The 13,113-nt window shown below is 43.4% G+C and overlaps 1 protein-coding gene across 4 annotated transcripts in view; it reads left to right on the top strand.

The window, feature by feature from the left end:
- sertad4 (SERTA domain containing 4) overlaps positions 1–13,113 on the top strand; it is a 54,134-nt gene that overhangs the window by 25,687 nt on the left and 15,334 nt on the right. Inside the window, exons 1-3 of one of the 4 annotated variants that reach the window (XM_061795078.1) lie at positions 9,051–9,189; positions 11,733–12,131; positions 12,622–12,734. In XM_061795078.1, the coding sequence (XP_061651062.1) occupies positions 12,654–12,734 (81 nt within the window). In that variant the 5' untranslated portion in view covers positions 9,051–9,189; positions 11,733–12,131; positions 12,622–12,653. Of the gene's footprint in view, positions 1–9,016; positions 9,190–9,281; positions 10,707–11,732; positions 12,132–12,621; positions 12,735–13,113 lie in introns of those variants that run through there. The other 3 variants (XM_061795080.1, XM_061795077.1, XM_061795076.1) reach the window with 3 other exon arrangements.

Here is a 13,113-nt window from a genome sequence, read left to right as displayed (position 1 = left end):
AATAACCACATAGTGTGATTTTTTTTTTTTTACCCCCCAGTGCAAAGGGCTGTCTAACATTTAAAAAAAATCAATTCAAAGATACCACAAAACTGCTGAATGGCAAACTTGCAGGATGTAACTTTTTTATGTTAGAAAAAGTCTTTCTCCCAAGCCAGTATACAGCTCCTCTAACATCTTGTATTTTTCAGTGTATCTGATTTTTTTATATTTAGTGAATGCATGATTCATTTCCTACAATGGCCTACTTAGTGGTGCACCGAAAATGACGTAGTGGAAACTACGACACAGAAATGAGGCATTTTACCGAGCAATGGCGGAATGCAGCTTTTGTAAAAAAAAACAACTCATTATACATATTATTTTGCGTTTCTGTAACAGAAAATAATCATTCAATAATCACTGTGTAAATAAAAACGGTAATAATAATTGATGCGAACGAACAAAACCTCTTTCCGAAGTCCCCTTACCTGCCCAGCAACGTGCCCTTTGTAAAATACCCGAAATGCATGCACAAATGCAGTAATAATAGCGAATGACTGTCTGCATTGTACTGCGTGGGATATTTCTGTCTGATATCGTCATTACAAATGCAGTCAGGCTACGATGATAAAAGAAAACAACCGAAATCCATCAGGCTACGATGATAAAAGAAAACAACCGAAATCCATGCATCTTCCCAAGGACCCCTTAGCTGCCCAACAAGGTCCCTGGCGTAAAATAAACGACGTTCAGCAACGTCCGAACAATGCATTCACAAAACCCAACAATAATCTTGAATCTCTTTTCCTCTAAACACTGCATACACAAAACGAAGCAATAATAGTGAATGTACAACAATTGCCCACTGGCTTTCCTTCAAAACAGAATAAAAATGTTATTGAATGTTGTAGAATCGTCACATACAAGGGGCCCCATACATCATATTGAAGCGACAGATTCTGTTGTTGTAATACTGAACTCCAGCCTAAGTAGCGACAGAACATACATCTTCTACCTTTAAATGCAAGCACTGAGTAAAAGAGCATATGTTTGCCTTGCATGATTCATCAACACCACAAAACAATCATGTCTCTAAGCAAACTAGATGCATACACTTGCCTTTAAGTTTGTTGAACATATAGACTGCTTGATGATATTACTGAAGATCTGGTGGAAGCACTACTCAACAATATCTGCCATCTAGTTGTGATTGTGGTATTACAATTTAAAACTGATCAGGTATACAACAGTAGAGGAAACATTTATAATTCCTCCCCCACAAATTTTTTGGGGGGGCGGGTGGGGGGTAATTGAGGGGCCACTCAGAGTGTGGGCGTGGGCCATGTATGGCCAGTGGTCCACTAGTTGCCCATTATTTTAATTTGAACAATTCCGGTTCCTCATTTCGATTCCAGTTCCAAACGATTCTTGATTCAGACCCTTCAAAAAACTTTTGCATGGTTTAAATAAAGGGTGTCCAAATTATAAACATCCATTTTCTTAGCAGCCCGCAGCATGGACGAAAATGAACATTTGACTCGGGGTTCTTTATAACCAGTATCAATATCAAACCTATGAACAAAAAGGCAATGTGTGTGGAGCTAACCCAATTGACTTAATATTCATTAATTAATGTTTCAGCTAAAAGTTAAATATAACATTTTTAAAAGTTATTTGGGACTTTTTTTTATCACGTCAAATGGTTTATATGTGCATGTTTTAACTTGACTTCCTGTTTTAAGCTTCTCGCCTTTTATTTTGAAGGGTACGCACCAGAACTTTTTGGCAAGAAAAGTGAATTCACACGACACCGGTAAATTTTGAAAACGAAAGTGATGGAACCAAATGCTATAAAACGTTGATTCCCTTACCTACCCACCAATGAGGCACAAGGTTCATGTTTGTGATACGGTGAGAAGTTTATGGGAATTTTGTCCCAATTCATTGTGATGTAAAGTTGCTAGTATGACCTTTGGTGAAGTTTTAGCTCAATGTTAAACTTTTTTTTCTGTCATCGGCTCTTACGTTAGTTTGAAGACTAAAATAAACGCTCAAAACTATCATTGCAAAAGTACAACCAACCATTTACCTTGTAAGCTACCTCCCTGTTGGCATCGACATATTTTATTGTTTCACTCACTCTCTTCTTTACGGTCGGCGGACTAGAGGCATCGAAACTGGGAACCGAGTTTTTTAATTTTAACTATTCCGGGAGAACCAGAATTTTACTCCCTGTTCCAATCGATTCTCGATGCCCAACCCTAGTTACCGGGGTGTGGTGGGAGTGGTAATGTATTTCCAAAGACCCCTGTAAAGAATTTTAATTAGAGTGAGTAGACAGTCCAGGAAGATTACCTGGGTAATGATATGGGCCGAGTACAGCAGTGAGAGAGTGGCCCCCAGCGACTAATTTATATGAGTGAATCAATACTTGCCACACATGCAGATTAGTTATCAGAGGTCAGACTCAGCCTCACCCACCCAAGCAGGACATATGAGCCTGGGACACCTATCGCAGGAGGGCTTGTGGAGGGCCCCACCAAAGTGCCCAGCTGACTGTGGGCGAGAGACAGAGGTATACCCTGGTCATCAGCTAATTGCAGTGCATGACCAAAGCGTGTCACAGCTATTTTTTTAAGATACAAAGAAACTGCTTTCATTCGTTAAACTGTGTTGATATTATCGGAGCACACTACACACAATACGAGGAAAAACTATTACATGCCTGATTTTTTTTTATCTCCGTGCGTGAGGTCTGTCACAGATAAACAATCTAAGATATGAAAAATCCTTATATGTGTACCAGGCCTTAGTCATCATTATCTTTGCTGCCCTACTTGTAATTGGCCTTATGCAGAATTTTACGTGACCAAACCGGAATGTGGATTAGCAGACTTCCTGTGCGTGGGGCGATCACTCGATAACTACGCGCTGATGACATGATGATTTGAACCTGAACTTATCTCTGTTGTTTTCGGACAAAAGTTAAATACTTATATACATATATGATATGATATATGGGTCTTTCCACGGATTTGGTGAAATGGTACGAGCAATTATCCATCCATCCATCCATTTTCTGAGCCGCTTCTCCTCACTAGGGTCGCGGGCGTGCTGCAGCCTATCCCAGCTATCATTAGGCATGTTAACCATGCATGTTTTTGCATACTTTAATCCTTATTATTAAACTTGGATTCGGTTCCGATTATAAAGTCCTCCTGTCAGACGTTTTTAACTATCTTCGATCAAAACATATGATTCACTTTGTTGATAAAAATGTCGATGTTGTGTGCACTGTGGATTGTTACTGGTGCTTGTAACATGACATGGGCACTGGCAAAGACCACTGGTGTCAAAATTACGCACAGGTCTAAATGGCTGTATTATCGTTTACTAAAACTGACTTCTGTAGAGACATTGTGTTCAGAAGTATGTGTTAACGTTTTGAAATCATAGTATTGTTCAGTCAAGGATTGGTATTTGGAATGCATGTTGAAACTCTGGAATGCCATGGTGTGTGTAACTGGAAAGTACAAGTAGTCTACGTTTACAAAGCTCACAACACTTACAACAGAAGGGTACACTTCAGCTGAAGTATGTTTCTAATCTATTGCTACAGCTACACAAATAGAATAACATTCACTGCATAACACTGAAAAGGTACATCTAGGGTTTTAGTAGTAACAAATGGCAATAGTTAAACCTGAAGGAAACTGATATTGAAATATTCACTAGTCCTATTAAGTTCTGATAGCCACTGAATTCATTCACTTATACCTGTTAGTATTCAGGTCCTTCATTTTCCATGTTGTATTTTTAGTCAACGTTACACACATCTATATTTGCCCTAAGTAAATTTTTTACTCGATACTTTGCAGTGTATTAACAAGTTGGACATAAATTGGTTCGCGAACCTACTCTAACCCTAGTATTTGTGTGAAAAATTCCCAAGGTTTTCATACAATAAACAGCTTTCCATGTTCATACCTAGAGTCAGTGTTACATGTGACCACTGGTCAAATAATGGTCATATTAAGTAAACTATGTATATTTTTATCCCATGAACCCCTAAATGTAACTGGTATACTTCAAAGACATTTTCAACAAAATGATTAAACTTCTGGTGGCATGGTGACCGACTGGTTAGAGCGTCTGCCTCACAGTTCTGAGGACCGGGGTTCAATCCCCAGCCCCGCTTGTGTGGAGTTTGCATGTTCTCCCAGTGCCTGCGTGGGTTTTCTCCCACATCCCAAAAACGTGCTTGATAGGTAATTGAAGACTCTAAATTGCCCGTAGGTGTGAATGTGAATGTGAGTACGAATGGTTGTTTGTTTATGTGTGCCCTGCGATTGGCTGACAACCAGTTCAGTGTGAAACCCCTCTCCTGCCCGATGATAGCTGGGATAGGCTCCAGCACTCCCGCTACCCTTGTGCGGATAAGCGGTTTAGAAAATGGATGGATTCAAGTTCTTAACATGTTTCTTACGTCTCACAAGTTGTGTACCACCTCAGTGGAATGACCCATATCTAAACACAAACGAAGCCTAAAAATCAGATATGGTCATCTTTGGTCGCTGTTGAAGACATCTTGTCATCTTGTAGACATTTAATATTTCTACAGGTGCTTTGTTCAGGTCTGCTGCCATAGGGCGCCGCTAGTGACCTCAACTGGAAGTGATTCGTCATGATTTGCCGAATGCGGAAGTTGGTTGCGTATAACCTCTATTGGATTATGTCAAGTAGAAATGTAATACAGTGATTCCAATTCACCTTATTATTAATGTGCAATTGCACTGGCTTGATATTAGGTTAGTACAGTTATCGCCATGAATGCATACCAATAATCACTTAAAGAGGCTTAAATAATACACTATAAAGATGCTAAATACAAAATAATCACTAAAACATAACATATTATATTATGACTATATGGGGTCATTCCAAGTTTAGACAGGGACACCACACCTTGGCTCGGGCCACCACTCAAACAGGCTTAACGTCGGACCCTGCACATGCTTTAAACACATTTAAACTTCTTCAACAGACACTTTTTAAACATCCATCCATCCATTTTCAACACCGCTTATCCTGGTTAGGGTCGCGGGGCGGTGGAGCCTATCCCAGCTGACTTCGCACCCACATTCACACCGTCACTGAGTGGGAACTGAACCCACGCTGCCTGCCAAAAGTCAGGCGAGTGTACCACTACACCATCAGTGACACTTTTTAAACATCCATCCATCCATTTTCTGAGCCGCTTCTCTTCACTCGGGTAGCGGGCGTGCTGGAGCCTATCCCAGCTGTCATCGGGCAGGAGGCGGGGTACACCCTGAACTGGTTGCCAGCCAATCGCAGGGCACATACAAACAAACAACCATTCGCACTCACAGTCACACCTACGGGCAATTTAGAGTCTCCAATTTATGCATGTTTTTGGGATGTGGGAGGAAACTAGAGTGCCCGGAGAAAACCCACGCAGGCACGGGGAGAACATGCAAACTCCACACAGGCGGGGCCGGGGATTGAACCCGGGTCCTCAGAACTGTGAGGCTGACGCTCTAACCAGTCGTCCACCGTGCCGCCCTTTTTAAACATAATGAACACAATATTTTTTTTTTCAACCATCTTGGCCTTGCTGCGTCAGGCGAGTGTGAGCGTTTAAAGTGGCTGACCGCCGTCACCTCCCCCGCCCCACTTGGTTGCGTTGTGGCTGGCTGGAACGTGCATCGGAGGGTTTGTAATGCGCCTAACCGACACACGCAGGTCACTGCAGGGCAAAGTGTCATGCATGTCACTGGACCCTAAACCTCCATTCAGTTTGCTTTAAAAAATTGACAAATAAAACAAAAGTGACTAAAACATTATATGTTATACAGTACGTATATTTAAACACCAAAATGCTCATTTATACACATAGGATATCTAAAGTTGTGGCCTACCATTTTGTTGTCTGAAATATGGTATATCAACATGCTCATAAATGAGATTCGAGCCTGGTGACTGTCTCTAGCATCTGGAAATTTCTGCTCCATAATGAGGCAATGTAACGCTTTAGATACATACACTTCACTGTCGATTTCTTCATTCAGTAAACACTTGTGAAATCCGTTATCCAAATGTGCTTCAAAACTAACTAAAGTTTTTGCAATCAAAATCAACCGTTATCTTCAATATTCACTTAATAATGCCCGTTTCTGCATATCAATTTGCTCATAAAATGTAACATTGATATATATATATATATATATAGTCTACATAGCTGCTTTATTCGCTCTTGGTACTCCTCACTAGAGGGTTGAGGAACAAAAGCTAGTGCTGTTCAGTCATGCCAACTGGGGAATTTATTGAAACGGACACTTTAATCTGCTGCCCCAGCAGGACTGAGGATGGTGTCACCTCAGCTTGGGTCTGTCATGGAGGGTTGTAGTTGAGAGTATCTGGAGAGGGAATCAAAGTGAATGAGCTGTGAGGAGGAAAGGTAGTGACAAGAAAGTCCAGCTGCGGATGTTTGGAACAGCTGGCTCTGCATTGTACATGAAGGGGAGGATCACCCGTAAATCAAATGACAGACATTCACAGCGATCAAAAGGACATACTGTCACCAACTTCACATTCAATTCAATCCTCAACTTCCCAACATAAAAGGGCATCAACACAAGTGTCTCTTTTTGAAAGAGTATCACTCACATGCCTATCACAGTGAGATTCTGTTGTAATATTCAAAAGCAATATGAAAAGCAATACCTGACCGTATAATTTTGTCACTGTGGATGTCTTTTAGGAGCAACAAAAACTGTTTCTCACAAACCTTTAGCAAGTTTGGGTTCAAACCATCATGTTATCGACCTGTAGTTATGCTTGTTATCGCAGCATACCCATGGCAGCCCCCTAAAATGGATGAAAATAAATGAATTAATCTGTTGAATTCTAATTCCACAACCACAATATTAATCAGAATACCATGTTCAGACTGGTAGGGGCACATACAGTGTATTTTTGAATAAAATAAAAAATTACAATTGAGTTCAGTATCCCTTTAAGTGAACGTCGTGCCAAGAATGTACCCACGCTTTAACCAACGAACAATTATTCATAAGCTGCTTATGTTCCTCTGGACTTCTAATTATAGGTATTGATGTAACAGGCCACAAATACTGTATGCTCATCAAGGCATTGGACTCATATTCTTGTTGAAATGAGTATCATTCAATTAGTTCTCACAAGTATCAAAAGGTATGTATTTGGTGGACACCACTGGTGGCTAATGAAAAAAAAACCACAAAAAAAACACGTAAGTTCAAAGGTCCCCTCCCTGAGCCGTCACCTTATTGTGGTGGAGGGGTTTGTGTGTCCCGATGATGCTAGAAGTTAAGTTTTCTGGGGCTTTAAATTTCTGGTGGGGTCACCCATGGCAAACGGGTCCTAGGTGAGGGACCAGTAAAAAGCACGGCTCAAATGACCCCTATGACGAATAACATAAATGGACCTCAGTTTCCCTTGCCCGGATGTTGATCACCGGGGCCCCCCTCTGGAGCCAGGCCTGCAGTCATGGGGCTCGGCCGGCCACAGGACGATGAGGCAGCATGGGTCCCGCTTCCCATTAGCTCACCACCTGTGGGAGAGGCCAAGGGGGTTGGGTGCGTAGTGAGCTGGGTGGCGGGCGATGGCTGGGACCTTGGTGGTCTGATTCCCGGCTGCAGAAGCTGGCTCTAGGGACGTGGAATGTCACCTCTCTGGCAGGGAGAAGCCCTAGCTGGTGTGTGAGGTTGAGAAGTTCCAATTAGATATAGTCAGGCTCACCTCCACACATGGCTTGGACTCCGGTACCAGTCCTCTTCTTTTCTGCACTGGAGTTGCCCACGGTAAGAGGTGCCGAGCTGGTGTGGGCATACTTACTGCCCCCCAACTCGGTGGCTGTATGTTGGGTTTTACCCCAGTGGAGGAGAGGGTATCCTCCCTCCACCTTCGGGTGGGGGGGACGGGTCCTGACTCTTGTTTGTGCTTATGCACCAAACAGCAGTTCAGAGTACCCAGAATTTTTGGAGTCCTTGGAGGAGGTGCTGGAGAGCGCTCCCGCTGGAGAGTCCCTCGTTCTGCTGGGGGACTTCAACGCTCACGTGGACAATGACAGTGAGACCTGGAGGGACGTAATTGGAAGAATGCTCTGCTATTGGACTTTTGTGCTCGACATGGATTGTCCATAATGAACACCATGTTCAGACATAAAGGTGTGCACATGTGCAGTTGGCACCAGGACACCCCAGGCCCAAGTTCGATGATTGACTTTGTGGTCGTGTCATCGGACATCGAAGTGTTCCTGAGCCCATGTGGTGATATCCTTTACACATTGATGTCACTTTTTGATGCAGTGCCGCCTGAGGGATCGAAGGTCACGGGCATTCAATGTTGGTTTACCGCTTACATGCAGTGATTTCTCCAGATTCTCTGAACATTTTGATGGTATTATGGACCGTAGATGATGAAATCCCTAAATTCCTAGCAATTGTACATTGAGGAACATTGTCCTTAAACTGTTTGACTATTTTCTCGCCCAATCTTTGAATTCCAATGACTGAGGAATTCAGGGAAGCTCCTTTTATACCTAATTATGGCACCCACCTGTTCCCAATTAGCCTGTTCACCTGTGGGATGTTCCAAACAGGTGTTTGATAAGTATTCTTCAACTTTCTGTCTTTTTTGCCACCTGTCCCAGCTTTTTTGGAACGTGTTGCAGCCATAAAATTCTAAGTTAATGGTTATTTGCTAAAAACAATAAAGTTTATCAGTTTGAACATTAAATATCTTGTCCTTGTTGTGTATTCGATTAAAAATAGGTTGAACATGATTTGCAAATCATTGTATTCTGTTTTTATTTATGTTTAACACAATGTCCCAAGTTTATTGGAATTGGGGTTGTAATAATCTAAACTTAAGTTCTAAAATACTATCACACTGAAGAATGCACTGATCGGTTTTATGCAAAAACTGGGTTGGTATCAGCTTGATAACTGACTAAATGTTGCTGTTTTTCCAGACCCAAATCAGTAAAAGAGATGACCCTCGTCTTGTCCATGAATCCCTTTTTGGAGTCAGAGGGAGAAACTCCCCTCCCAACGTACCAACCAATATGGAAAACGGAGCGCGACAGTAAGACGTGCCTGTCAAACACCACCTCACCAGGCCAAACGGAACACCAATTGAAACAGGGTAAATGTGTCAACTGATGTTTGTTCATATTGTCCTTTTTTTTCTTACCAGTTGCCATGCCCACTTGTACCAATGAAAAAGGGTTTATAACAGTGCTTTTTGTCAATGAAAAAATCAAAATATTGTGAGGTTTTTTTTTTTTTTAAATCACTCACTATTATGGTCACTCTTTGACTTCTTATACGAGATTTAGTGACGGGGGGCAGCAGGTTTTGAAGGGAATCCCAGACTTCCCTCTCCACAACCACTTAATCGAGCTCTTCCGGGGGAATCCCAAGGTGTTCTAAGGTCAGCCGAGAGATGTTGTCTCTGCAGCGTCTCCTGGGTCGTCCCTGTGGCCTCCTCCCAGTGGGACTTCCCCGCAAACCTCACCAAGGAAGCGTCAAGGGGGCATCCTAACCTGATGCCCGAGCCACCTCATCTGGCTCCTCCCAATGCGGAGGAGCGGCGGCTCGACTCTAAGCCCCTCCCAGATGACCGAGCTTCTCATCCAATCTCTAAGGGAGAGCCCTGCGGAGTAAACTCATTTCGGCCGCTTATATCCGCTATCTTGTTCTTTCGGTCATGACCCACAGCTAGTGACCAGAAGTTAGAGTAGGAACGTAGATCGACCAATAAATCAAGAGCTTTCCCTTCTGGCTCAGCTCATTCTTTACCATGACAGACCGATGCAGAGTCTGCATGACTGCAACCACTGCACCGATCCACCTGTGGATCTCCTGTTCCATACTTCTCTCACTGAACAAGACCACAAGGTACTTGAGGTCCTCCACTCATTCCCAACCGGGAGAGGGCACTCCACCCTTTTCCGACTGAGTACTATGGTCTCAGGATTGGAGGTGCTGATTCTCCTCTCAACTGCGTCACACTCTGGTGCAAACCGCTCCGGTAAGAGTTAAAGATCACGGCTTGATGAAGCTAACAGAACCACATCTTCTGCAAAAAGCTGAGATGTAACACTGTGGTCACCAAACCGCACCTCGGCTGCGCCTTGAAATTCTTTCCAGAAAGGTTATGAAGAGAATTGGTGACAAAGTGCAGCCTTGGTGGAGCCCAACCCTCACTGGAAACGAATCCAACTTACTGCCGGCAATGTGAACCAAGCTCTGACACTGGTTATACAGGGACCGAATATCAGGGGGTCCGGTACCCCATACTCCCAAAGCACCCCTCACAGAACACCCCAAGGGACATGGTCAAACACCTTCTACAACTGCATAAAACACATGTAGAGTGGTTAGGCGAACTCCCACACATCCTCAAGGACTCTGATGAAGGTGAAGAACTGTTCCATTGTTCCACGGCCAGGGCGAAAACCTCACTGCTCCTCCTGAATCTGAGATTCGACTTCCTGACAGACCCTCCTCTCCAGGACCCCTGAATAGACCTATAGGCGTGTCAAGCAGGACAGCCCCACAACAGCCAGAGGTTTTAGGAACTCTGGGCGGATTTCATCCGGCCCCGGGGTCCTGCCACCAAGGAGCTTTTTAACCACCTCAGTGACCTCAACCCCAGAGGTAGGGGAGCCCGCCCTAAGAGTCTGGGAGTCCCACAGGTCAAAAAGGTTTGATAAAACTCCATCTTCAACTTGATGGCATCCCTTACCGCTGGTGTCAACCAACAGGTTCCGGGATTGCGCCACAATTGGTGGCCGGGATTGCGCCACAATTGACAACTCTAAATTGCCCGTAGGTGTGAATGTGAGTGCGAATGGTTATTTGTTTATGTGTGCCCTGCGATTGGCTGGGTGTACCCCACCTCCTGCCCAAAGATAGCTGGGATAGGCTCCAGCATCCTCACTTGTGAGGATAAGCGGCAGAAATTGGATGGATGGATATAATAAAAAGAAACCACAGCAGAAGCTTAAAAACTCCACTGTGACACAGTAAAACTGTTCTGACATAAAAGGGATACAGATCTTCTATTCTGCTTGACCTAACAGCCGAACAAAACAAAACCAAAAAAAACAACACCAAAAAAAGATGCAGTGATTTCTCCAGATTCTCTGAATCTTTTGATGATATTATGGCCCGTAGATGATGAAATCCCTAAATTCCTTGCAACTGTACATTGAGGAACATTGTCCTTAAACTGTCTGACTATTTTTTCACGCACTTGTTCATAAAGAGGTGAACCACGCCCCATCTTTGCTTGTGAATGAGTGAGCAATTGAGGGAAGCTCCTTTTATATCCAATCATGGCACCCAGCTGTTTCCAATTAGCCTGTTCACCTGTGGGATGTTCCAAACAGGTATTTGATGAGCATTCCTCAACTTTTTCAGTCTTTTTTCATTTTGAACATTAAATAGCTTGTCTTTGTATTGTATTCAATTAAATAATGACGTCATTGATTGGCTCCGCAAAAGACATTTACTCCGCGTCGCCTTCGTGAACAGTATATTTGTCGGCGGTGTGGAACAGACAACACGTCTGAGTCAGACAACACGTAATGCCCGGATCAGACTACAAGACAAATTTGCTCTTTCACGATTGCACTGTCAGCTTACTGCAATAAAATATTGTATTCCGATACCACTGCATAGGCACAGACAACAGGTAGGACCCGTCCAATCACCCAAAGGTGAAGGGAGGCTACCCTCTGCTCCACCGGAGTAAAGCCCAACGTACAGGCACCGAGTCGAGCGGCAATAAGTATGCCCACACCTGCTCGGCGCCCACCTATATCCAGTCGGAACTTCTCAACCTTGCACACCAGGTCAGGCTCTTTCCCTGCCAGAGAGGTGACATTCCACGTCCCTTGAGCCAGCTTCTGTAGCCGGGTATCGGAACGCCAAGGTCCACATCTTTGACCATCACCCAGCTCAATACGGACCCTCCCACATGTGTTGTGCCCAGCCGGGCCCCATTGGGCAACCTGGCGCTCGCCTTCGAGCCCCACATCCAGGCCTGGCTCCAGAGGGGGTGACCCCTGTGCAGGCAAGGTAAACTTAGGTCCATTTATGTTTATCATTATAGGGGGTCTTATGAGCCGTACTTCGGCTGGTCCCTCACCTTGGACCTGTTTGCCATAGGTGACAGTACCAGGGGCATAAATCCCCAGACAACTTAGCTCCTAGGATCATCGGGAAACAAAAACCCCTCCACCACCATAAGGTGATGGCTCAGGGAGGGGCTTCTGAATTGAAAGGAAAAATAATAATTTGGAATTAAAGGCTTTTCATTGGACTATAACAGTAACATTATTGCACTGGAGGTATACATTTATTGACAATAACTGCTTAATATTGTTTAATGTCAGTACTATTGTACCCAAACTCCCATGACATATCCAGTGTAACACAAGCTTACTAACGAGCTGTTGATGAAACGTATTTAATCTTAATACAAGCTGGATAGTTGTTCACCATCAAAGTGTGAATTGACTGCATTTCTATGAAATGTTTCTTTAAACAATTGTATGTTTTTCTGTAGAACCTTTTCGACGACTTCCTGACCATGTGTCAATGTCCAGAATTGCATACTTCAAGAGGAAATTTGTTGATGATGATGAAGCTTCATTCAGTTTCAGGACATACTGCCAGACTGTAAGTATTGAAATAGATATTTTATACTTTAATTATTGGGTCAGTAATCAAAACAACAAACTATATAATAATTGGTAAGGTGTAGGAGGATGCATATTGGGAGTAGAGCAGTGTTATTCCAGTAAACCTCTTAAAAGGTTAAGTCAAAGGAAAACTCTTAAAGGGTCAGTTAAAATTCATATTTGCATTGTTTATATACGTAATACATGCACCTAACTTCCAGCAAGTTTTCAACTATAGTTTAGCTAATAATGAGGTTTTTATTACGCGTATTGAGCACTCCCTGAACATACCCGAAGCTCAAGACACCGGGGTGTGGTGACTCTATCCACCGCAAGGGCTACCGGAAGTGACGTTGCAATTGACAAACACAGCGCGC

Source organism: Phyllopteryx taeniolatus, chromosome 13 (assembly GCF_024500385.1).
Source record: "Phyllopteryx taeniolatus isolate TA_2022b chromosome 13, UOR_Ptae_1.2, whole genome shotgun sequence".
Taxonomy (NCBI): Eukaryota; Metazoa; Chordata; class Actinopteri; order Syngnathiformes; family Syngnathidae; genus Phyllopteryx; species Phyllopteryx taeniolatus.
Note: the sequence above shows the minus strand (reverse complement) of the source record. Positions and strands in the feature narration are given on the sequence as shown.